This window comes from Mytilus californianus, unplaced genomic scaffold, assembly GCF_021869535.1.
Source record: "Mytilus californianus isolate M0D057914Y unplaced genomic scaffold, xbMytCali1.0.p SCAF_10, whole genome shotgun sequence".
Lineage (NCBI taxonomy): Eukaryota > Metazoa > Mollusca > Bivalvia > Mytilida > Mytilidae > Mytilus > Mytilus californianus.
The window spans coordinates 19,635,735-19,663,169 of record NW_026262582.1 but is presented as its reverse complement, the minus strand read 5'-3'; the positions used below and the strand labels follow the sequence as shown (position 1 = coordinate 19,663,169).

At 33.3% G+C, this 27,435-nt stretch overlaps 1 protein-coding gene across 8 annotated transcripts in view; it reads right to left on the bottom strand.

The window, feature by feature from the left end:
* The window catches only part of LOC127717737 (uncharacterized), a 98,296-nt gene extending 72,492 nt beyond the window's left edge, over positions 1-25,804 (bottom strand). For 7 of the 8 annotated variants that reach the window (XM_052223507.1, XM_052223512.1, XM_052223509.1 and 4 more), the window contains exons 1-4: positions 22,801-22,920; positions 19,202-20,603; positions 2,306-2,524; positions 1,249-1,537 (exon numbers count right to left, since the gene is read on the bottom strand). In XM_052223507.1, the coding sequence (XP_052079467.1) occupies positions 1,249-1,537; positions 2,306-2,524; positions 19,202-19,928 (1,235 nt within the window). In that variant the 5' untranslated portion in view covers positions 19,929-20,603; positions 22,801-22,920. Of the gene's footprint in view, positions 1-1,248; positions 1,538-2,305; positions 2,525-19,201; positions 20,604-22,800; positions 22,921-25,589 lie in introns of those variants that run through there. The other variant, XM_052223508.1, reaches the window with a different exon arrangement.
* Between the last annotated feature and the right edge of the window lie 1,631 nt (positions 25,805-27,435).

The following is a 27,435-nucleotide window of genomic DNA, read 5'->3' as shown; positions in this document are numbered from 1 at the left end:
TGCTTTAAGCATTTCATACTTAAATAATGCTTAATCTTACTCGTTTGTAAAATGCTGATTTTTTTGGTGGTAGTAACATTTTTATTGTAATGCTTACCCACATTGACATATAGCTTGAAACAAAACAAAATGTGTACATGTTTAAAGTTATCCAAGTTATTATCTTTCAAAAAGGCGATAAACTTAAAAATAAAACATTCACCTGCAGTCACTTGATATATCAAAGTGCTTGTTAGCGCTGAAGGGTAAAGATTGCTTTCATTTTGCAATTTTGTGAATCAAAAATACAACATTGAATTGTATTTAGCTAGGCAAATTATCAATCTGAGATAGAGCTACCTTACTTGGTCAATGATTGTAATTTGTAGTTAAACCTTTTTATAACAGATTCATACGCTACGTATTACTTATGTAATTTATAATAAAAAAAGTTCTCTTGAAAAGTATGGTAATTCAAATACAAATAATATTTTAACTTAAATATCTTAGTATAACATATCATCAATAAATTGCATCATATTGACTAGATATGAACTAAAGAATGATCACTTCACTGCACTATTTTGTTTGCACTATCAAAGGTAGTGATTAACCTTGGATGATATCGATATCAAGGCAGTACCATAAGGGTTTTGATTGCATTTCATGCTATCTTTACCCTACAAAGAATGTAGTGTTAGTCAGACCGGATGAGTTTCAATGGCAATACTTTATATATCATTGGATATTGAAACAATACACCTGAGAATATTGCATATTGAAATAAAGTACTTATAACTGGAAAAACTGATAAAGATCCTTTTTGCCAGTATAATCATGATAATGTATTGATTACTCTTTTTCTACGGTGAAAGGAATCATCTAGTCTATTTTAATTTAGAAAATGCTGAATTGTTAAAATGAAGACATAACTGAGTGTAACTGCAAAAAGCCATACCAAAAATCAAATGTAAAGTAAATGGTATAATCTTCTTTTCGGGCCAAACTAAAATTGAAGTTTTAACCAAACTAAAAGATAGTATGGTTATTAAACACACTAGTATCTAAGAGAATAAGTATTTTTTTTATCTAAATTGCTCTTACTATTATTAACATGGTTGGTGCTACAAGCGGAACAAAAAATACTAACTTCATGTTTTTACCATTGAAACAAAAAAAGGGTACATAATCCTTAATGGTAAAGTAACATATTGTGACAAAATGTTAAGTAAAGAATGATAATGATTGTTATCAGGGTAGTTAAAATACCTTCTCTGTGGCAAGTTCATTCTGTTTACAAGATTCCCATTAATATAAAGATGCAGTCCCCTATTCTGAATCCAGGACACAGTAACGTGGTACCATTTATCAGCTAAGAAATTGTCATCTGATACTGTCCAATAGTTTCCGTTTTTACTACGGAAGATAAATTTGATTCGTCCGTTGTGGTAGGTCATTGCAATACCATGTGACATTGCATCATGACCGCCATTGGACAGATAAATTCCCTCGTTGCGTCCTGGGTTTGAAAACTTCAACCACATTCCCATGGTATAACCTTAAATATAAATCACACAAAACATTTTAAAATATGATATATTGCGCTTTAATACTGTACATAGGGAAATTCGAGCATGTGTCTAAAGTTCGCTATTTTCCCGATAGACATTTTACCACGAATTTTTCCTATACGAACATTTCAACGTTCATTTAAATGCATTGTACAAAGTGAGGAAAAGCTAAAAATTAGAACAGTGAGGATTTAACTGTGTCATGTAAGGACCATACTGCGAAAAAAAACGATGCCAAACTTTATATACCGTATTAGCTCGTTTTTTAATGAAATGATGGTCCAAACAGCTCCAGTGATTTCCTAAAATTGGGGGCTACTTTCATTCTTGCAATTCTGGAATTCATTGACCTACACCATGTACACCTATATGTAAGCGATAAGGCACGCGATGAGTTTATAAACTTAAAATTTTTCAGAAATGTTTTTATGGCATTGGGCTAGGGGAGTGTCGTAACTATGTATTTTGAAGACATATTAATGAAAAATCTTTAGGACCTGATAATCCTAAGAACAGGAAGCCGACTAACATACCGAAAGAACAAAAGATAAGAACATGACTATACGTGTAGAAAAGAGAGAACATTGACAATTAAAGAATACAAATTTTAGTTGAGCATTTTTGTATAGTTTTAAAAATCGTGTCTTCTACGTATACACATTTTCCCCTCTCGAAACGGTCTGACGGAGAGTACCGACATGCACAGTAATGGCACTGTAATGGTTCTAGAAACTGGTTCATACACTCATTCTTACCTTCATAGCACAGCTCAAGGTTGCCGAGACATTCTTTACGGTGTCTTCTACCGCTAACTTTGAGGTACTGTGTTTGTCCATTAATCTGCAAAGCATTGTTTTTAGCGCCCTTTATTAATTGTGGTTGTCCAGTGACAGTTGAGTCTAAACCAGATGGATTTTGGAGAATATTGTTCTTGATGCTGTCCATAGGAAGATAGTAAAAGGAGACTCCATGATCTAAAATATGTCGAAAGACCATAAAAACATTTACCAAATAACAAAGAAATCAAATTTATTCAAAACCTAACTGTCTAATAAATCAACTAATATGGTTAATGACAAAGTCAACAAAACGTAGAAGAACAAACATGTACACTAGTGAATTAATTTTGAACTGAAACAGTAATTTTGATCTGAACAGCTCTTATTAAATACTGTTCTGTTTTTCAGTTAACCATGTTAACATAAATCAGGCCGTTAGTTTTCTCTTTTGAATTGTTTTACAATTGTCATTTCGGGGCCTTTTAATGCTGACTATGCGGTATGGGTTTCACTCATTGTTAAATACCGTACGGTGATCTATAGTTGTTAACTTCAATGTCATTTGGTCTCTGGTGGAGATATGTCTCATTGGCAATCATACCACATCTTCTTATTTTAATATTATACACTGCTATTCAGATATATCAATTTATGAAAATAACTTCAATCTTAACAAGACTAAACGTTTTGACTTTTCAAATGATGTTAATATCAAAAGGACTACAATTCATTTATTAGTGGAAAAAATAACAAGAAGAAAGCATCTATAATTATATATGATATACCGGTAGTTTATAATTCAATTACGATTCGGGGCCTCGGTGGCCGAGTGGTCTAAGTAGTCGAACTACTGTATCACTAGCCAGTCACCACTGAGGTTGTGAGTTCGAATCCCGCACGCGGTAGGTGCACTCGACTCCAATCTTAATTGACTAGGATTGTCAGGTTTCATACCGAAGATTGGTGGTTCTCTTCGGCCTCCTCCAATAATAAAAACTGACTGCCACGAAATAGCACCAGTGTTGAAAGTGGCGTTAAACACCAATCAATCAATCAAATACGAGTCCCCTATCCTGAGTAATAACGACTGTGTCATAAACGAACCTATGTTTTCTGTTTTCGTGTTGAAAAGCAGAGAATATATTTCAGTTTTGCATTATCATGATTTTCTTTCAAGTCATTACAATCTTTTGGACAATTTATCTTGACTTTTTTATGTTTCTCATCTTCAATTGTATTGCAGACTAAAATGAATGGTAATGGGTAGTAACTTTTATGGTAACTTCTTAAATAATTGAAAACTCAAGGATAATGTTGGCAAATGACGGATTACGTGGAATGGGAGATCCCTTTTATTTCTTTCTACATGTCTTTCAGTGTTTTAGAAGTTTTTAACTAATACAAATTATTCTCTATTGACTATTACTATAAACAACATGCATTCGAACAATAATTTTGTCTGAAACAAACATTCTCATAAAGATAACTAACCCGTTCGGTTATTTTGGTGGGTTTTTTTTGCGTTTTATGTTGCTAATATTTCCAATTTTATAATTCTCTTATTAATATTCTACTTAAAAAGTAGTTGGTTTTCTCTTTTGCAGTATTTAATATTTTATCATCATTTGGGCCTCTATTTGGTTTTGCTAATTTTTACGGCTGCACGGTTACATGAAGTTGTTCACATCCCTCTCTGCCCTTTGGTCTTTGGTGGATAGTTGTTTCATTCGCCCATCTTCCTTTTGTACATATGTAAGTGTATGTGTCAATTAGACATTATCCCGACACAATAACAAAACACACAAAAAAGCCACCAAGAGTACATGTGGCAATCACCTGTAACCAAAACTTTTAAACTAAATAGAAATATAAAAATAAGGAGATGAGGTATGATTGCTAATGAGACAAGTGTCCACCAAAGTTCAAATAAAGTGAATGTAAGCAATTATAGCTATAGGCAACTGTATATATATTGCCCATAGCTATAATTGCTTACATTCACTTTATTTGACCTTTGGTGGACAGTTGTCTCAATTACCGTATAGTCGGCTATAAAAGGCCCCGACATGAAAAATATGAAACAATTCAATTTAGAAAACTAACGGTCTGATTTATAACAAAACAATTAACGAAAAACAAATATGATAGACATGATTGAACCAACGACAACCACTGAACTACAGGCTTCTGACTTGGGACAGGCGCATATATATAGAATGTGGCGCAAGTTTGAGCTATGAAGGCGGAGAACCTTATCAACAAAACTTTTCCCGCGTTCGTTTTCAACCTTTGTCTTGCTTTATTTATTACATTTTGTTTTGTCTGCATGCAATTGTTCCAACAACAATTTTATAAGAAAGAACTAGATTTCCCCTCAAAATAATAAAAAAAAGAACGAAACCATAATCTTGGGTTTGCGACAAATCAGTAGTTAAAACATGCTTTGTGAATCATTTTGAACATGTTTTTATCGGAATTTGAAGAACATAAATTACCAGTAACATTTTCTTAACGGCAAACAATTTGTTGTTGCTAATCATTACAATCGCAAGATGTGTTTGATGATCTGCTTCGTTGAAATGTAGTAATTGACAAGCGTACATACCGTATTTATATGTCATGTATGTCTATGTGCAGTTCATCGATTTTTTAACATTCAATCCTAATTAACAAAAAACATGTAAATTCCATGTAACTTTGTAATTAACAAGGGTAATCAGGCTGTAATTCCAGTCGAGTGCTGAGAAATTACACTCAGACATGCTTTTGATCATTTTGCTCCCGACAATATAAATCAGAAATAGAAACATGCTTTGAAGTATAACGTGAAGCAAGTGATTATACGGAAAATTAAGAGAGGCGGAAGAAGATAGTTGAAAACAAAATGACAACGCCTTGACCAAAAACGGAAACGACCAAAAGACGAAACATAGAAAACTGAAGACTTAACAACACAAACCCCATCAAATCCTGGGGATCTCATGCATGCATGTGCTCTGGAAAGGTTAATATATCCTTCTTTGAAGACTTCATTTGATTTAATAGTGAATTATATATCAACAATGATAAAAGGACTACATGTATATCTGTAGTCCATGGATACAATGTAAACTAATAATTTCCTAACTCGATTGTTTTATCCGAAATTATTTAGGGAGCTACCATTTGATTTTTATGGGGTGGGGTGGGGGGTGGGGGGGGGGGGGGGGGCTAGGATGAAAAATTGTGTCCTGCATTTTTTTTTAGCTGTAATCTCTGTCCTGCCTTTTTATTTTTTTCTCTATTCGGTCCTGCCTTTTTTTTAATAGTTTATCCCGACTTTTTTTACATAAATTGTCATCCTGCCTTTTTTTTTGCCAAGTTGCTCAAAACTTCTGTTCTGCTTTTTTTTTAAATTTCATCCTAGCCCCCCCCCCCCCCCCCCCATAAAAATCAAATGGTAGCTCCCTTACTGCGAATGTAAAGTATAATAACAATGCAATAATTTGAAGTAATTATCTGTTATTTTATATTTTAGGTGGATCGGGAGATACAGGTTAAATATTTCAAACTTTTACAGCTAAGTAAAAACACGGTTTTGCACATACTGGGAGAGATATCAACCGTCTGACGTCTGACGGAAGAATTAGGTTTAAAATTTTCATATACTAAGTACGTAGCTATCCTTATTTATTCCAGCAAGCTAGCTTAGATACAGCTAATCCCAAAGGTATAAGTTAGTTCAATAGAAATGAAAAGATCAGTTTTAATGCATTATATCTATCTGCACAAGATACAATTAGACTCGACACATCTCAATACGAGAAAGTTTATAGTTTTGGCGCAAAATCAGGTTTTTATGTAAAATTATATTGTATACATACGCCAGTCAAATGTATTTCACTAATATGCGTGAAAAAGGTTAGGAATTTCAGAATAAAATGGGTTTTTTTTCTTGTACCTCCCTCGTAATTCGTGTTGATCAGTCTGTACTTGATAGCTGTGCAGATAGGTATGTGAAGTAAATACCAATAAAAAAAATGTTTGCGTCTATAGCAAGATGCTGCCAAGTGTCTGTCATTAGTTTGCAATTAAATCGTACATAATATTTTTTTCTTGCACTGTCAGCAAAAGATGTATCTCAATTTTCACTCGAAAGACATGTAGACAAGGACTATGTAATCGGTTAATTGCAAGATTTATATACCCTAAAACAAAGTCAACCGACTTATTTCCGAAGAAAGAAACTATACAGAACATATCTCACTCAATCCTATTATCATTAGAATCAAGGAAGTATAGTCAAAATTAAACTTCCGTAATTGAATTAAGCAATTGGTCTTGAAATAATGGAGGATTAGGAGTGTTAAAGTAATTGTGCCCTGACGGATCCAGGAATTAAGGGGAGTGTTTTGAGGGGATTGAAACATCCATTTCTTTCGATTTTTTTTTAATTACGTAAAAATCGGCAAAAATTTGACGGGAACCCTTTGTCAGACAAGAGAACTTTCCACGCAACCTCTTTAAATATTTCTAGATCGCACCTATTGACATTTTTCTATGTACAGTGGCAAATATTTCAGTGGTTTATCATTTCAACCTCTCACTAAAGGAAAATATGCGTAGGAAATAACAATCTCGGATAAAGTCCTCATTTTGTTTCCTATACTTAAAATAAATCAAGATATTATTAATTATTAGCCGCAAGAATGTCGTCAAAGGTCAAAGGTAAAGAGAATAGTTGGGTTCATAATCACCAATGCACTGTGAGTGATGTTGATGCTGTGTAAGGAAACAGACTCAAGTTTTCGTGAGAAAACTGAGGGAAATTTGTCAAAAGTCGCTGAAAAAAAAACAAAAAAAAAACAAGGTTACAATGATACGTCTGTGAAGCTTTTTAATGTTTGAAACAAAGTTTCATGTCGGGTTGTAGCTAATTAACAGTGGCAGATCCAGAAATTTTCATAAGGGGGGAGGGGTCCACTGACTGCCCTAAGAGGGGGTCCGCCTATGATTAATAATGAAAACCCACAATAGAGTAATATTGCTTATATATTATCAGATCATAATACGTCACGGTAGATAATGTGCCACTTGTTATATGCATATTGTTTACATAAAATGTCAATTTAATTTTTTACACTTGGATTACGAATTGGATTGGTTTTGCTTTAACTTGACCAATAACTTTGTGCGAATTCATAACTCGTTGTCGAATTTCAAAAATGAGGATAATTCTCAAACCTTAGATAAATATCATTTCCTATATACTTGAGATAAATCAAGACTTGAAGACTTAGTGTTAACCTTGTTCTAAAAGTTCACATTGTAGTCTGTTTTGCTTCGGCCCTAGTGTGTCCCAAAAATGCCCGTCAGACGACACAGCTATCTATGCCTAGATTGTATGCTGCCACGCTTTCTGAAGGAAAGAATGAAAACAAGTTTGTATATTATCCAGATTTGTTATCGATCCGAAATATCAATTACGAACAACAGGAAAACCATATATCGTCTTATTGGAAAGGTTCAACCCTACAGTGTACGCTCCGGACCAACTTTTCTCAACTATAACATAAATTCTTCCCATCGTACATACTTGGTTTGCTTTAACCAATGTTTATATGTTCTTTCCTTTCATTTAACACTGAGACGGAATAAATGGTTCACTTGGGAAAATTGCAATAAAAAAGAAGATAAACAAGAAATGCTTTCATCATACAATACACACAAGTAATTGTTACACTTTACAAGTAAGAAAAACAAGTGTCTTTTGTAAGTGCATGTACATTTTTTTAATTTTTTTTTCGTCCTTGGCAATTTATATTTCTTTTGTTAAATAATCAACGACGATAGGTCTGGACATATATATTGAAAACAATATTTTTGTCCAAACGTCCGTCCCAATTTTTACATTGTTTTCTGCTGATGGCTACTCAAAAGTTTTCACTCTACCTATTTTTTTATGTAAGTAAGTTTGTATACATAAACCAGGCTTCAGGTTTAGTTCAACTTACAGAAAAGATGTAATAGTCATGAAGCTATATATAGTTATTGTTATTCTATTTCATAACATTCCACAGAAAATCAAATTCAAAAGTATGAATCATTACGACTGAAATTCTAAAATGACAAAATTTATTGATTTGATATAAATCTTACATATCGATACATTTAGCTAGTGTACATATCATTCTTGCATGTCTAGCCAGATTTACAAAACGCTTAATCTACCTTAACGTCTTGATCTTAAATTTTGTAACTGATCTTTTTTAATTATTCATAAGGACAATGGAGCTACGTTCGTTTCTTGATTTTTTTAATGCTGACGATGAAATAAATATTACTAATGTTTCAAATGATGAAAGATTATCAACTGTCATATAAAAAATGACTATATAAAGAATCTGTTCATCAAATTTATTTCTATGGTCATGACCCTGATCTATAGTTTTTTATTGCTCACTTTTAGTACATTTACTTTTATAACAATGTCTGTAACACAGAATTCAAAGCAACACCTATCAAATTAGCCAACTGTCAAATTCTATGAAGCTAGTGCCCATTTATGTAGTTAAGCTGTACTGCTGCATGTGCATCGGTGGCTTTAGTTCATCAACTATATCGGTAGTTCTCTCCGGGTACTCCGGCTTCATCCACCAATAAAAAAATATCCGCCGCGAAATAGCACAACAGTGCTGGAAGTGGCGTTAAACAACAACAATCAATCAATCAGAGTAACGATGCATGAGAATGGTATATCTTGTTTCTCGTAGGATGTTTAGTACTACACGTGCAAGAAACAACAAACATGTGAAAGTAAGATGTGTGAACAAGAAAGTACAGCTTGATCTTCTCACTACTTATCGGTATTTACTTTTTACTACATTGAAATCTTTTAGAAAGCGATTAAAACGATTTCAAAATGTGTTGATTATTTCACATCTTTACTGCGAGTTCTTGGCACAGATCTTTAATATGCATGCATATTATTTGAAGAATTTGGCGTTGATTTCATGCAGATCTCTGGTAGGTTTAGTTCCATTTATCCACAGATTTTAAGAACTCTGAATGAATTAGAATTGGAAATATTGTATATACACGACGGCTGCCACATGTGGAGTAGGATTTGCTTACCCTTCCGCAGCACATGAAATCACCCCCAGTTTTTGGTGGGGTTCGTGTTGCTCAGTCTTTAGTTTTCTATGTTGTGTTTTGTGTACTGTTGTTTGTCTGTTGGTCCTTTTCTTTTTTAGCCATGGCGTTGTTAATTTATTTTTGACTTATGAGTGAATGTCAACTTTGGTATCTTTCGCCTCTATTTGTTTATTCTTTAAGGCTCCATTTTGCATTATAAATATTTTTCGGTTATTTCTGTCAGTAAGTTGCTATCTCATTGGCGCTAACCCATCATGTCCTTTGCCTAATAAATATTCATATTACATTAACATTTTCTCGTCCTGAATATGCATATTAATTTGCCGCTGGACGTTAAGTAGCCATCCATCATCATCGTCATCATCATCATCATCCTTTACTTATGCAAGATAGTGAGCGACTTGTACTTTGAAATTTGGTTTATAATTTCAGTATATATTTTTTTACAAATATTTGAGAAAAATATATAAAAATCCATACGATACAAAAACGTATGTGTTAGATTATGTCTTCTGTTTTATTGAATATTCAGAAGATTGAATATAAGAATAAATCATAAGCACAGAAATCTTCAAAGATTTAAGTATTTACTTTGTACATCATAATATGTGATGACTTGGCGTGCTACGTTAATCACTGAACAAAATCAATGATCGTTAAAACTAATGGAAAAGAAAAGATATGATAGTATACATGTAGATCTAACATCAAGGTAAACAGTGGAGTTGGTGCCAAAGACACAATGGTCTACTTAAAACTGTTTTCAGACAAGGTTAATGTATAACATAGCACCGAAACATTATCAAGAATCAAGATGAAATTTTCCACATCAGATTTTGGGTGCATTTTTCTATTTCAAAAAATAAACTGAAATTCAATTTGACATGTTTAGTGCGAAACAACGCATTTAGCTTACTAGTAGTTCGTATGGGCGCCGATCTATAACGGTGCCAATTGGGATCGACTCCCTAAATTGACATTTAGGAAACAGCAATGTTGATATCAACCAATCAACTTTATTTTTACATTTTTATTTCTACCAATTTCGATCCAGAGTTTTCCCCAAACGTCCCAACTAAAATCCTTAAATTTGGTTTTAGTCAATTTGTGGTGATTCGCAAGCCTTTTAATGTCGAGACAAAACACAAGCAATTTAATAGGGAAATTTCTTATTTTTAATTAGTTTTGATAGGATTTTTACAAAGAGTTTTCAATTGTATTTTTTTTTTCATTTTTTCTTTTTCATATTATGTTCTAGTCTCTGAAATAGGTTGATAAACAGATGCAAGAGTACAAGTTCGTACTGTGATGGATACTAATTGTATTTGAAACAAAACATTATAGCAATGAAGATTTCTGCATGCAGGAAATAAATATCTGTAGCTTTGGCAACGAGGCAAACCATCGAAGATGAATGTACTTATATTCGCTCTCCGTCTGGATGGATACATTCTATCATATATATATATGTGGGCTTCGAAATGGTTCCATTTCTTTTATGAATTACTTCTCGCCGCGGCAAATCCTATGTGTGTGCCAACAATCAATTAATCAACCTTCTTGTCCTAACATCTCTAGTTCTCTTGTATATACAATATATGTACTTTGTGAGAAAAAAAAAAAAGAAATATATTTGTACGAGCTTGAGAAACAGCGACTCATTTCACAAAAAAATCTTACGAGAAAAAATACTCGTAAGTCATGAACATTTCAGTATAACTTACGATCTATTTTTGTCGTAAGATTTCTTGTGAAAAGAGCCCCTGGACGAAACAAGATGTTTTTCTATAGAAATCGACATGGCTTAAACGCGGACCGTAAAGAGGACACCAAAATGAACTGGGGCGTAAACTGTAATTTTTTTACTCTTCCGTTCGCTCTACATAAAAGCAGGATAACAGGAGACTTTATTTGTATATTACATGTATACTTTATTATTGCACTTTTGTAAGTCATATAAAATTATGTCATTCTTTTACATGAATTGTATTCGACACTCCATGCATTATAATTTGTTATGTGCATTTTATTTGTTTGTATTCAAATACGGCAGTGGGGGATCTTTGAGAAATACAGGTTTCAAGTTTCAAGTAAAAATTGGGCAAAAATTTATTTGAATACCTGTTATTTGTATACAATGGTTGTCTGATTGCACGATAAATGATTTTACATAACATTTAGATTGAAGATAAATTCTATCTTATTCTAGGGTTTTGTCATGATCCACTAAGCCTTTCAAAGTTATATATTTATATGACGAGGATTTATAAATTTGGTATTTTTGCACCTCAAAAGCTATACCAAACCTTTAAACAGACTTATCAAGAAGTGACATAGTTACGATACTGTTGTCAGGTCATTAAAGATGGCATTTTTTGGAATTGATATTGATTCACTCATATGGTCTTTGCATCGGAAATAAACACATTTTTTTTTCTAAAACCAGTTGTTGGCATGATACGGGTTTTGTTCTTCTCGTATATTTTATGATGGTATGATACTAAACCCCTAACGGGAGGGATTGTGCTTGATTTTCATAAGATGAAGACATAATCTTTCAATCAGTTTAATTGAGGTCTGGAGCTGGCATGTCAGTAACTGCTAGAAGTCCTTTGTTAATTTATGCTGATTATTGTCATTTTGCTTAGTTTCTTCTGTTACCTAGTCTAACATCTGATTCGGACTTCTTTTGAACTGAATTTTACTGTGCGTATTGCTGTGTGTTTGTTTACTCCACATTGGCTAGATGTATAGAGGGAGGGTTGAGATTTCACAAAAATATGTTTAACCCCGGATTATTTTTGCGCCTCTCCCAAGTCAGAAACCTCTGGCCTTTGTAAGTCTTGTATGTTTTTAAATTTTGGTTCATCTATATGTTTCGTAATTTAGTGTGACGTCCTTTAGCTGAACTAGTATACATTATTGTTTCGGGGCCAGCTGAAGCCCGCCTCCGGGTGAGGGATTTTCTCGCTGTGTTGAAGACCCATTGGTTGCCTTGGACTGTTTTCCGCTCTTTTGGTCGTGTTGTTGTCTCTTTGGCGCATTCCCCGTTTCCATTCTCAATTTTACATAACATTCCACAAACATACTGAGATACGGAAGTAGAGATTTTGACCGTCAATAACCCTAACAGACTTTTTGACCATTAGGTTGATGTTTAAGTCACTAAGCAATCCTTGCAGACTAACTTTTATCTAAACAAGTGCTTATTCCATTCACGTGATGTATTTTCAACTCAACGATAAATTGAGTCCATTTATCTCTATATCCATCCACACACCCGACAATATACCCTTTTATCCTCCATGACATCAACCTTTTCTTTCCTGATGTAACGTTCTCGTCCTCTTTAAAAGCTATTTCCCTGAAAATGGTTTTTCCTGGAAATATTCCCCATGAATGCCTTGTGAGCAGGTCCTGCTCAGTTACACAGGGTCTTTTTGGGGAAAAAAAACCCGCTTTTATTTATATTAGTTATATCATATTATCTAATATATGCATGTTTACATGGATTTATTCCTAAAACATATAGGAATCTGATGTTCAGTAGTTGTCGTTTGTTGATGTGGTTCATAAGTGTTTCTCGTTTCTCGTTTTTTATATAGATTAGACCGTTGGTTTTCCCGTTTGAATAATTTTACACTAGTAATTTTTGGGGCCCTTTATAGGTTGCTGTTCGATGTGAGCCAAGGCTCCGTGTTGAAGACCGTACTTTGACCTATAATGGTTTACTTTTATAAATTTTGACTTGGATAGAGAGTTGTCTCATTGGCACTCATACCACATCTTCTTATATCTATATTGAAAATTAGATAATGAAATGTGAAAATTATGACATGAAAGACCCAATTACAATGTAGTCATGTAGTCAACGCTTCTTTCATGTCTGTTATGTCTATTTCTTTATGTAATAAAGTAAAAGCATGTAGATGGTAAGGGGTTAAATACAATACAATGTTACATGGTACATTTGGCACCATGTTGGTGCATACCAAGTAACAGAAAGATGATGAGCCAGTCATTATGATAGAATTATCTACTACATCACGATAGTGTTAATGATATTAACATGGTTCATATATAACCTCATCAAAAGACGCAGGTAATAACGTTATAGAATATTCATACACAAAGACGAGTGCATAAATGTGAATGGAAAGAAAGTCTTGAGTCATTTTAATTGTGGAGTAGGGACAGAAGGATTGATTTACGTCCAGTGGCAAATATAACATGCATATTCGGGACTGAAGGGTACCGTAGAAAAGTCTCATTTAAAAATGTAAAAGTTTTTTTAATCTTTTTTTTCTTGTTTGTCACTTTTCAAATTAAAGGACACAATTTGACGTATTCAAAAGGATAGAGGCTGGTCTTTATTGTTGAATGTTAGGGAACGTTATATTTTTTCAAGATATATGCGGATCCAGTATTTTGAGGAAAAATGAAGAGGAGGCAATCTCAGAATACGCCTCTTTAAATACATTTATCCACAAAAGACCATGGTTAAAAATTTGTTAAAACAGGTTTAAATTAAAATGATAGCACTCGTTAATCCCACCTTTTTGTAACCTGTTGATCTTATATAACAGACTTTAGGGAAAGTTTTACACCCGTTGATCTAATATAAGACTTAGGACAAAATTTCATACCAGATAAATAACAACGTATCTCTGTTGGTAATATGCTTCAGTAGGTTTAACTGCAATATAAAGTTTAGATCTACTTTTACTACTTATAATTTCGATAAGCATGACTTGTTCAAACGATGAGGCTGTTTTAATGCATAATTTAGAAAAAAACAATGTTGTTGATTCATCAATTTTAGATAGGAATTTGCAATTTGTTACGACTGTGATTTTTTTCTCTCGTAAAACTTCTTTTGTTTGATAATGTTCAGACCAAAATAGAAAAAAAACAAAGATCTTCTATAAATTAATGAAAAAAAGGAGCTGTGTTGTGATTGCTATATAAAACACAATATACGAAAAACAACATTGACACATTGTTCTTAAAAAACTGTATATATTCATTATAAACAAGATGGGCAGTGTTAAGACGCTACTAATTCTAAATCCACTTGTCAGACTTAATATCCAGTAAGTAAAGACCTTCCTTTGCCTTTAAAACTAAATCTATGTTGATCCTAATATTTGTAAAGATAATTTTACAGGTAGGTAGATATTTAACAGGTGTGACAGTTCGACACTTCATTAATTATACATAAAACATGGAAATATAATGTATTTATGTTGATACACATCGCAGGTTGACATGTTCAACTGTCACAACGAACTGAAAAAGTTTTAGTAAATGAAAAATGAACTTGAAGACTTATAATTCTGAGACCTTCCCTTCATTTTGTTTTGCAACAAAATCCGAATATGGAATAAAAAAGAAACAAAATCAAACTTGAAATATTTTCAACTACTTTGCATCTATTCTAAATACCAGAATGTCGTTCTATCAAGGTCTACACTATACATGCTAACATAGAACTGTTGAACACAACTGTATTTGTAAAAGTTTTTCTTTTTTAAAATTTTGCAGCGAAAAACAAAATTTGAAAGACAATGCATGTATATAGCTTTACTTATGAGGGTCAGAATTTGGGAAAAAAAAAGGGGGGAGGGAGGGCACAGGCACTAGTTTCTGAAAAAAAAATCATCTATACCTTAAAATTTCAGAGACAACTGCTTGTGGGGAGGGGTATTCATTTCCGCATTCTTTATCTATTTTGTCATTCTTTTCTATTCAGTACATGTAGGCACCGCATTAATCTCTATTTTAATACAATCTTTCTCAATTCATTATTTACATATAAGAACATCATACATGTATTAATCTTTATTTTTGACAGAAGTTTGGTTTTGGTTTTGGTTAAGGCTACTAGTATATATCTTTCTTATCAATTTTTTCGATAACAACTAAATATTTGTCGATATCTCGCGACCTAAATGTGCACGTCTATCAGTCTTTATGTACACGTATAGACTGCAATCATGTGTTGTCATTTCGAACTGCACCTACATGTACATGTGTAAAAAGGTACATGTATTATATGTAAAACCTACACAAGTCTGAATCATGTCTATTAAACACAATCTCTGAACCGAAAAATTTAGCTTACAAATTATGTCTGCGGTTTTAATAGATCGAAAAATATGTTTATATGAACTTTTAATAATCAAAATAAAATGTGCCTAATTGTAAATGTTATCTGACGCGTACACTTATTATCGAGTGCCGGAAATTGTAAAAAAAAAATATGTGAAAATTCATATGCAATGAGTTCATGATCAAATGATATTAAAAAATAAAAACAGTTTTTTATTGTCTTATTAACACATGGTTGTTTGTGACAAAGAATAAACACCAAAGAAAACAAAGAAATAACATTTCTATTGATAATAAATGAACACTTGAAAAGTTATGAGACCTCTGCCCTCAGTTAGATGGAGTTTAGCATTTCTTTCATGTTTTTGTTGTTTGGTGAGAGCCATACATTATCGGTAGTTTAACAATTTTGCAAGAGATTTTTTCCCAAGGATTTTCGTTGATTTTTATCCCCCAGCAAAAGTTTTGAAACAAACATACAAATCGGGATTAAAAATTGCGGTTTTTATCCAACCCAATCATAGGTTTGAACGTTTTTTTCAATTAAGACTTGTTTATTTTCTTTCGTTTGGACTTGTATTATATTTGCCTTCGGGTCTATATGATCCGTTCATCCTATTTCGACTCTTCAAAATTCAAGAGTCTATCCTAAATTGAGGTAAATTATATGGCCTTCCAAATACTGTTTCGATTCCTAACATCACTGAAGAGACATTAATTGTCGAAATCCGGATATGGAGTACTAATTTTTACACCTTTTGTTTGCGGTATACAATCTTTTCCGCAAGTTTATTGTTTTCTGTTTGGTATTAAATTAATAGTTAAGATCCATTTTGTTACATCTGGTGATCCGTTTATTTGGCAATCGCCAATGGCAGTCAGCAGGGTTTAAGAACATCCGTTGTTCGACCTGCTAGTCAAATGCGTTTTGTTACAATATAATTTTTCACTTTTTTGGTCTTTGGGAAAATGTTGTTTGTGCTGTATTTAGACCCCTCTACCAAGAAATTTGTTTTGTATGCACATGTATAAAAATTGCGGTTTTTATCCAACGCAATCATAGGTTTGAACGTTTTTTTTCAACTTAGACTTGTATATATATCTTTTCAGCCAATATGGGACACATACTTCAAATAAGCATTCAGCTAAGAAGTCGAGAGTCTTACACGACAGAAAGTTATTTAATCGATATACATGTAGCATACAAACATAATGTCAACAAATCGAAATTTTCTTTTCAATTTAAGAGATAAAAAAAAACCCAAAAACCCACATAATTTAAAAAAGTATACATGATATGCAAAAGGCTACTCATTAATAGTAATTTATTCTCCTTTATCATGGTTATGACTTCCTTGCTGAAGTAATCCTTCTAGACAACTGGAGGTATGTTTGTACATGAAAAAAAAATACTAGTGGATTTTTTTTATGCCCCACCTACGATAGTAGAGGGGCATTATGTTTTTCGGTCTGTGCGTCCGTCCGTCCGTTCGTTCGTTCTTCCATTCGTTCGGCCGTCCGTTCGGCCGTCTGTCCCGCTTCAGGTCAAATTAGAGTTTTGACCCCAATTTCACCGTCTACTGAACATAGAAAATGATAGTGCGAGTGGGGAATCTGTGTACTATGGACACATTCTTATTCGATATTAAATTCTTATATTTTCACTGAACACTGTAATACGACAGCCTTTTCTCCTCGCAGTAGTGAGTACCTGCCATTACTAGAAAATTCGAAGATAAGGATTAAACGTTTAAAGGTCTAGATTGTATATATGAATGATTGATTTATGACCTGACGTCCAGTAGAAGATATTTCATTCATATTACGGGTAAGCTTGCGATGGCTAACGTGCATGATTTTTCAGTTCCATTCTATGCAAGCATTAAAATTGAATTTTCAAATGGACTCAAAATTGAGTACATAATATTTTTTTTTGTATTTTCTGATATTAGACTTAAGGACATATATATTGACGGGACTTGACACTACCTATTTGTAGACGATTAGATATACTGTTCCCAGGTTTGCCATGGAAAGTTTTTTTTCTTTCTCATCTTTAAATGCTTTTCCTTAAAATCATAATTTTAATATTACTATTTATGTGTTATCAGGCCCGTAGCCAGGATGTCTCCGATGGTGTTGTATGGCGCTCTGACTGCCGGAACATCCCTCGATACCGGTATGGTTATTATCGTATTAATAGAATTTTCAAAGCAGAAAATAGGCAAAAAATGCGGTTCATCGTGATACTTCCTATATAAATGAAACATTTGTTTTCATTTACATGATAAGTTCTACGAAATGAAAATATTAGATATAAACCTGAAGGCGTTTTTCTGATGGATTGGGTTTATCTGAAATGACTATATACCATGCTATTATTGTAAATGCAAAATTATAACTTTCAATAACTAACAAAAACAAACAGGGGTATTAGATATACAGCTGAGGGCGTTAGCACAATAGGTTTTTCTAAATCATATCATGATATTATTGCTAATGCTAAATTATAAAGGGGGGGGGGGGGGGGGGGGGGGGGGGGGAGGTCTTTCAAGAGTTAGACCTCATTTTAGGATAAGCATGATATATGCAATTACTTAAAACCAAATACATTTAATGACATCATGCTGTAAGTATCAAAAGCTATTGTTTTAAAAAAGGACGGTTGGTGTTTGTTTTGACAGAATAGATTATGTATACGTGTGAAAATTTAGCATTTCACATTTATTTGATTAATTTTATCTACTATTAAATAATAACATGTATATAATGGGAAGTTAACCAAACATATTAAATGTTTTCTGTTGGCAGTTAAGACGTTAATGATGTTGGAACCGAGTCAATAGCACAAAAATTGTATACGACTTCTAGAAAGAAAATTGTGTATCATATCAGTAACTTGTTGATGGCTTATATAAAACACTTTAATAGGAATAAAATTGTGTATATATTATAAAATACAGGGTTCACAACACATCCAAACTTCTTACGTAAATATCCCTCAGATAATATCCCCTGAATAAAGCACCCGCATTTATGGCGCCACAAAAGGCTAAATTTACTGTTCCTAACGAACTATTCTAGCTTTTCAAAGAGCTGTCAAAACTTTTTGTCTATTTGTGTAACAAGTTCGTAACTAAATTCTTTAATTTTTTTAACAAGTAGTTAATTTGATATTAACAGATTGGAGTCAAGTCACCCAATTGGGTTATAATATCCTGTTTTGGTATATAATAGCCCCAATGCATGGGATATAAATTTACTGTGCAAAATATTTTTTTTCATCTAAGCGAAAATTTTGAATAGTGCATTTGTTTAGACCAATACAAAGAACTGTATGTCAGCAACTTTTCCAAAAAAAAAAAAAAAAAAAAAAAAAAAAATAAGCTGCTGAAAACCGGAGAGATAAATCGCATGAACAATCAAGAAACGTTACTAACCACGTAGTTAATTGGCTATATAAAAATAAATATGGAGTATGCCTGCAGTTTTGTTATCAGCATTATCCTAAAGCAACACACATTATCTATATTGCAAACAAAGAAAAAAAAATGAACTTCTTGTTTGTCGAGCGACGATATTGGTTGCTTCGACTCCGACATCGTCAAACCATAAAATAGTACTTACCACTTCCGCATCCGTTATCTACCACTTTACACTGTGACCCTCTGTCAGAGCTAACACACAGAGCCTCACCACACGGGTTTCTGGCCTCACAAGCTTCTGGTCGACGATTATCCACATTTTGGCTTGTGAGCATCTCTCCTCGCACAGGCTTGCAGGTGCAATTGTAATAAATAACATTTCGGATCTCACCTCGGAGAACGTTTTTAAACATGACCGATGGCAATGCCAAGTATCTCAGCTTCGTTCGGAAATGATCCTGCGGAAGACCACCAAAGAATACATCGTTGTTTTCCGGGATGTGAGCAAAATGGATATCTTCGTCTAAAGATATCCTACTATCTGAATTCTTATCCACAGTCAGAATAGTCTCTAGACGGTTCCTCTGAACTTTCACAGTATGCCAGCGATTGTCGTTCATACCAGGTCCGAGCTTGATATTGATGCTACCGTCCATCTTATCATCAATCTTGTACGTTAGTACCACACTACCTCCTTCTAATACGACCATAAAGAAATTATTTGTTACGTTGTCGCCTTTGTCGTCAGTATACATGAGAAGAGAATCAGCTTGATCCGTTTTGAATTCGAAAGTGATGGAAGCATTGACACATGCATTCCATTTTGGGAATCTGGTATAAGAGTTTTTCTGACCGTTCATGCTGAAAGATTCGGAAGGGACTGCAAGAAGCAGTGTCCCTATTAAGCAGTAAAGAGGAACAAACCCCATATTGGAAAATCAACGATTTTGGATTTCTCTATTTAAATGGATTTCATTACATAACCAAAAACAAACGAAACTTTCACTAAAAAGATCGCTACAGACTATCGAATCGTTTACATAAACAACCAATTTAATGAAGTTTAAATGTTTACGTGTAAGCCTAAAGATTAAATAAACTCGTTCTCTTATCGCTTTATCTCAAAAAGTTTAGTTTTGTTACCTTAAGTTATCCAATTGAGTACTCATTTCCTTTTTAGTAGTAAAAATCTTTGATTTAATCCACTAGATAATTTGCATATATGTACTCCAAGGTTCCTTATTTGAATTGATTTGCGCTTGACGTTATTATTCCGAAAGGGTTATACTGCAGTCTGGTATCCTATAATTGCAGCTTCACATAATAAATCCAGGCTACTACTGTCACGAAAATATATGCACCGGTCCTCTATCAAAGTAAATGCAAATGTGTCACCCACGCTATACAATACACAGTAGTGTTAAATCTCTCAATAAATAAATCAGTACAATAGTTTATGTATGAATGAATCAGTATTTACCAATCAAAACAGGAATGTGGGTCTCACTAAACACTATTCGGACGTACCTCTTGGTTATGCTCCATTGATAAGCAATGAAAATATCCGTTCCGCTAGCTTCTCCCAATACACTGAGTAGTCTAACCTACGAAAAACATTAAGAAATTTAAATTTGAATGGTAGGTTGACTTTAAAAACCTGTCACGGTATTTGGGATTTAAATGTCCATAAAATACGTATACTAGTAGTGCAATTATAGATTTTTGACTTACCTTGTTCTAAACACGGTAGTAGTGTATTATGCATATGCATTGAAGGTAATTGTTTGTCTACAGTTTTATGTAATACAAAAACCTTTGATTTTAGCCGCAGGATGACAGCGTTGTCTATTAAAATCACAAGATTTGACATGATATTGGACTTTTTAAAAGATTTGGGATTGATATTATAGGTGTATTACAAATAATATAATTATTCACTCAATTTAATAACTTAGGGAGCTACCATTTGATTTTTATCGGGGGAGGAGGGGATTTGAAAAAAAGGCAGGACAGGAGTTTTGAGTAAAAAAAAAGGCAGGTTGAGCAACTTGGCAAAAAAAAAGGCAGGATAAACTAACAAAAAAAGGCAGGACCAAATAGAGTGAAAAATAAAAAGGCTGGACAGAGATTACAACTAAAAAAATGCAGGACAAAATTTTTCACCCTAGCCCCCCCCCCCCCCCCCCCCCCCCCCAAAAATCAAATGGTAGCTCCCTTACGAAAACATGTCCCAAAATAAGAACAACAATCAACTGGAACTAAAATGCAAATTTATGTAATTGTCGTCAATGTATGTTATAAATCATGCCGCATGGTCTTGTTTTGATTTTACATCCGATAATCGGAATCCGTTAAAAAAAAGGCATACAAATCATGCCTTAAAATCCATCAAAAAGAAAGCAATATTTCATAAATTTGTTTTGTCCGAAGTGTTTTTCTGGATTCAACTTCATCAAGAACGGTCGAAGAGAAAAAAAAATACACTTATGTATAAATGCTATAAAACTTGAGGAACTGTTTAACCAGCAGGGACATATAAAGAAATAAACTAAATCCACACAATGTCAACTTTAGGAAAGATTTCCTTTTGACCTCTGTTGATGGAATAGTCATTCATCAAAAGGTTTCAATGGAAGTTTTTGCTAAAAGCAGAACAAACTGATTGAAATTCCCTATCGACAAACTTCAGTCCAAAATTCTTTAGAAAAAAAAATCAGTAAACATGTGATAATTGAAGCATTGGAAGGTAAATAATTTTGATTGTTGTCAAAAGATAAAGTTATAACGCACTTGTCCAGAGAAGACATTCTAGTATCGCTTCGTATATATCTATATTATAAATGCATATTTGTATTTAAGGTGCTTGTAAACAGGATTTATACATGAATTGCTATGTAGATTACACACTGAATGTAAAATAAATGCAATTAACATTAAAATGCACTCTAAAATTCAAATAAACCTTAACTGGCCCATCAATCAACAAAAAATATGACCTTTTATGAAAAACTGTTCTAGATAATGCTGGCACATGTTTTATTCTAAAATACACCTGTAGCGGGACATCTCAATCTTGCCTTTCCGGAAAATGTAGAAGAGGTGGGAAACAGATCTGTATACACTAAATGAGATGGCCAAAATGACGAACAACAATCGCCTGTGACAGATAGTTAATTTTCCATCAGGCAAAAAAAAAAACCCCAAAAAAACCCTACTTTCCTACCTCTAAAAAAGTAGGGTAAGGCTAGGTAGGTATGGGTATATATATCATGAGCAATAGGTATAGATAGAACAAATATTTACTGCTTAAATACGGTATTATAATTTACAAATTCGAAATGGCATCACACAGTATGAAAAAATGTCAAGTATTTTCAGTCCAGTAGTTCCTATGCTCTAAGACTTTATACTCCACCGACCATAGATTAGTCATGATGGGACTATATATAGAAAATTACTCTGCTTTGAATATACACGATTTCAACGCAGTCAGATGTAACCCAAATTCGAAGTTTGCAACTAGAGAAGTTTTGTATCCTTCTGGCGCAGAATATTTTTGACATAGGATTATTCTGAAAAGGCATCTCGGCGACAAAACTGAAACGGGATTTTTTACTTCCATTTACGAACTGCGTGTGTACACGCAAGTAAACAAAGAAACTTTGTTGACGGTTGAACTTTTTTAAATAAGTACGATCAAAAATCTTTAAAATTGCTGGCTCAAGGACTTGTTTAACCAGACGCCCGCCATGACCTGTTTATTACATAAGATACCGGCGATTTGACAAACATACGTCTTACCTGTAATAACGATTACCTGTCCTTCAATGTGACTTTAAAACGAGAAAGTATAACAATCAATAAAGAATTCAAAATAATAACAGACTATCATCATATTGATTGTAGACATCACCGAACCATATGAGACATGTAAAAACATTATCAACCATGCGTAATTAAATTATCGAACTGCACATCATAATGAAAGTAGAAATGATTAGATGCAGTGATGTGTATCGGCTGGATGTTTGCAGGATTGGAGTTTCAAATCGATTACGCTACCGTCTGTCTGGTTTGAAAAGGTCCAAAGTCGTGGAATTATATGTTTAGGAGTTGCTTCTAATAGACGTTGCAGTTTATAATTCATGCTAGAGAAAATTAACTTTGCGAGGTATATTATTAATAGTATTGCTGTAGTTTTACATACCGAGTGAAGCAGTTCCACGACTTATTGTAACAACTGTTACATAAATGTATATGAATGAAAACATTCATATTGATTTTTGTATTTATAACATAATTTTTCTTATAACGCCAAGAACGATAAACATTCAATATTTTATGATATTTTAACGTGATGGGTAAAGACTTGAATAAAATTTGTCTTATGGAACACTTGGATTGACACTGTTTGAAATGTGTCAGTAAAAAATACAGTTTTCGTTTGTCTAATCGTATAATTCTATTGAAAAATTCGCTCGCTTATGTCAGACAGTAGCAAAATTTGTCAGACATTTCAATGTTTTACCAGTCAAATGATCCGAACTGACTTTTCCGATTTTGGATATTTTGTGTTCGACTGTCGGTAAGGGAAAACAGCTTTATAAACGAAATGGAGAAACTGTTTAGATAACATGGGACAAATTTAAAATTCTATCGGGAGTATTTTTCCAAAACATCATTTGATCTTTTTGAAGTTTATTTAAAAAATGGCTTCCGTTGGATATGATACTTAGATGTCAATTATAAGTAAATTTACATCTTATATACATTCCGTTCATATGTCTTATATCATTGATATTTATGTCTTGTGGATCGAGCCGGACTATACACAATAAAGAATTTTTCAAAGGATGATCTTTTGACCACATACTACATGTATCTTTTTTGAATGGAGCCAATGGGCATTTCTTGACAAATGTGACAGTAAACATAAAAGTAGAAATAATCCCTCTCTTCATAACATAAATAAAATCAAACAATAGAAAACGCCCATTGATGTACATTTCACTAGTGGTAAAAATAGACAATTTAATAAAATTTGAAACGAAAATTTTAAGACTTAATCTCAATGAATATAAGATGATAGCTTTACAAAGGTGCCTCTGTAAACTGACAAGTCAAAGTTTGACACATGCAACATATTGTTTCTGAAATTTTTGGATTCCTGTAAATTTAATGAAGATATTTTTTATACAATGTATGACCAGAAACATTTGTTTCGAAAATGTTTTCTGTTTAAGTAACAGACAGGTGCAACATATGGAGCAGGATCTGCTTACCCTTCCGGGGCACCTGAGATCACCCGCAGCTTTTGATGGGGTTCGTTTTTCCTAGTCTTAGTTTTCTATGTTGTGCTTTGTGTACTGTTATTTGCCTTTCCGTCGTCTTTCGTTTTTTGCCATGGCGTTGTCAGTTTGTTTTTTGCCATGGCGTTGTCAGTTTGTTTTTTGCCATGGCGTTGTCAGTTTGTTTTTTGCCATGGCGTTGTCAGTTTGTTTTTTGCCATGGCGTTGTCAGCTTGTTTTCGATTTTATGAGTTTGAATATCCTTTTGTTATCTTTCGCCTCTCCCTAAACAGTTTAAAAAAACTGCCAACACCCAGATTAAGGCCAAAGTTTTACATTGCTATATATTAATACTAGTTCGGGAAAATGGGAAGTAAATATAGTAGAGAGTGGCCAATTCAGGTGCGGGGTGATCGAAAAAATATCATATTTTTGCATTTATTTGTAGAAAAATTCACTCCGTGATATTTTACAATTACTGGACAAACAGATATTTACGTATCCACTTTCTTCGAACCTGGGATCCGCCCCTGGTGTAAACAGCGTTTATTTGGTGACATAGGATAAACCTTTGCGAAATTATGTACCGACAACTTCGCTTCACAAAGGTTAAATTCGTTTTGTGACAATTTTGATAAATTAACATAATTATATCTGGACATACTTTATGACAACTGAATTGTGAACAAAAACATATAAATGTAAAAAAAAATCTCATTACATTAAGCGCTGATGATAAGTGTTTGTGATGGTTAGATGGCCCTCTTAAAATTATTTTTCAATTTTTTTTATTATTCTATGCCAAAAAATCAGATTTCATTTAATATATTGTTTAATAAAAATCGTGGAAAAGTGAGTTAGATCGGGTGGTTCCAGTATCCCAGTATCAACCTTCGTTGACCTTTACTGAAACGGTCATAAGTTATTGAAAATTCATTTTGAAAGGAGGGACGACAATGCAGTCAGCAAGAATTTGTGATTTTATTGGTTTTTTAAAATCTAAGAATGTCTTCTATTTAGTTACTATATGAAGCAAGTTTCCTGACAAGAAACAAAACGTAGGTTTATATCAGACTTACCAAATAAACAAATGAACGTGTGCATACATGATGCAACAATTTTCTTTCTAGGGTACCAAGTTGATTAAAATCCGACAAGTATCCCGCAAAAATTATTTGAAAAATGTGGTTTTGAAAGAAAATATGTAGCGAAAAATCGCAAGTGACGAATACAGGCGTATTTGCATACACTGTATGTTATCAGACTAACCTATCTGTAACACTACTTATAATAACAACTTACCATATGTATTTCACATTACTTCAGTGTGAATAGTAAATTCCAAAAGTCAGATTATCAAATAACGACACTTATTTTCCCGCCTAATTAATATAATTTTCTAATAATTATATATCAGTTTGAAGATTTGGTAAATTGCTGAAATATTTGTTTAACCATTTGTAAAATATACAGGCGATTGGAGTACGTGCACAAAATGCACGTGAATAGAGTGACAAACGTCTGCTTGTTCTGCAAGTTGCCGAACAATCAATGTTTTCGTAGTTAACTGTAAAACACTTTGCACAGTAGGGTATAATGACTTCCAGATGAGACATATGTACTAATCAAAATTCTTACAGATAATTTTAGGGTAATGATAATCGCGGCGACTTTCTTTGGAAATATGATATGTTGCCCGAGGACGTAGATCCACGATCACAGTGGGAATCGGAAATCTGTTGAATCTACATGTACAAGGGATTTGTATATATGTATAATTTTAATTAGATAAAATTTATTAATAAAAATAATTTTTTATTGAACGTTAGGACTTAAGCTTATCAAATTTCGACCTTTGAATGAAACATTTTCCCCAGCTTTTACGAATATCGAATATTTTTTTTAAGAAAGAAACATTCTTTCGGACATATAGATATAAATGTTTGAAGAGAATTAAAAGATAAAAGATAATTTCTAGGGATAATATGAACTGGACCCCTGTTGTGTTCACTTATCGCTACACTCTCGGTGCGAAGCTATAGATGGAACGGCGGACCAGTTTAGGGATAATATATTATATCAAGTTGATAAATATATCTTTAAGAATGTGACTCGAGAGTTTAATGGAAGAAAAAGAACAACGTACGACCTCTTGGACTTAAACAGCTTCATCTAAGTGTCTTGTTTTTCACCAAAAATATATTTTGTTATTAAAGATAAAAATATTCTTTTGATCTTATATGATTTGTACATAATTTTTGTACAAGTAATCGGTTTGTATGAACCTTTTAACTTGGATAAAACAAGCACGTTGTCTTTGATTTAGCTTATTACTGTTATATTTGCACGACTACATGCCTTATACCAAAGATATAATAGCCTTATACCGTGAACGTACTATAAACGTTAGAATACTTCCATGCTATGTTGTGATGTTACACTATTGTTTCAGGTAAGGGTGAAGGTTGGTACCTATTAAAACGTTTAAACCCGCTGCATTTGTTTGCACCTGTCATAAGTCAGGAACCTGATGTTCAGTGGTTGTCGTTTGTTGATGTAGTTCATTAGTGTTCCTCGTTTCTCGTTTTTTTTTATATAGATTAGACCGTTGGTTTTCCTGTTTGAATGGTTTTACACTAGTCATTTTTGGGGCCCTTTATAGCTTGCTGTTCGGTGTGAGCCAATGCTCCGTGTTGAAGGCCGTACTTTGACCTATAATGGTTTACTTTTACAAATTGTAACTTGGATGGAGAGTTGTCTCATTGGCACTCATACCACATCTTCTTATATCTATTATACATAACACTGATACAAAGATTATATAGGAGCAAGATATTTTGGAACTTTAAATCTGGTATAAACGAAAACAAATATATGTTCAGTAGTTGTCGTTTGTTGATGTGGTTCATAAGTGTTTCTCGTTTCTCGTTTTTTATATAGATTAGACCGTTGGTTTCCCCGTTTGAATGGTTTTACACTAGTAATTTTTTGGGGCCGTTTATAGCGTACTGTTCGGTGTGAGCCAAGGCTCCGTGTTGAAGACCGTACTGTGACTTATAATGGTTTACTTTTATAAATTTTGACTTGGATGGAGAGTTGTCTCATTGGCACTCATACCACATCTTCTTATATCTATATACATATACTC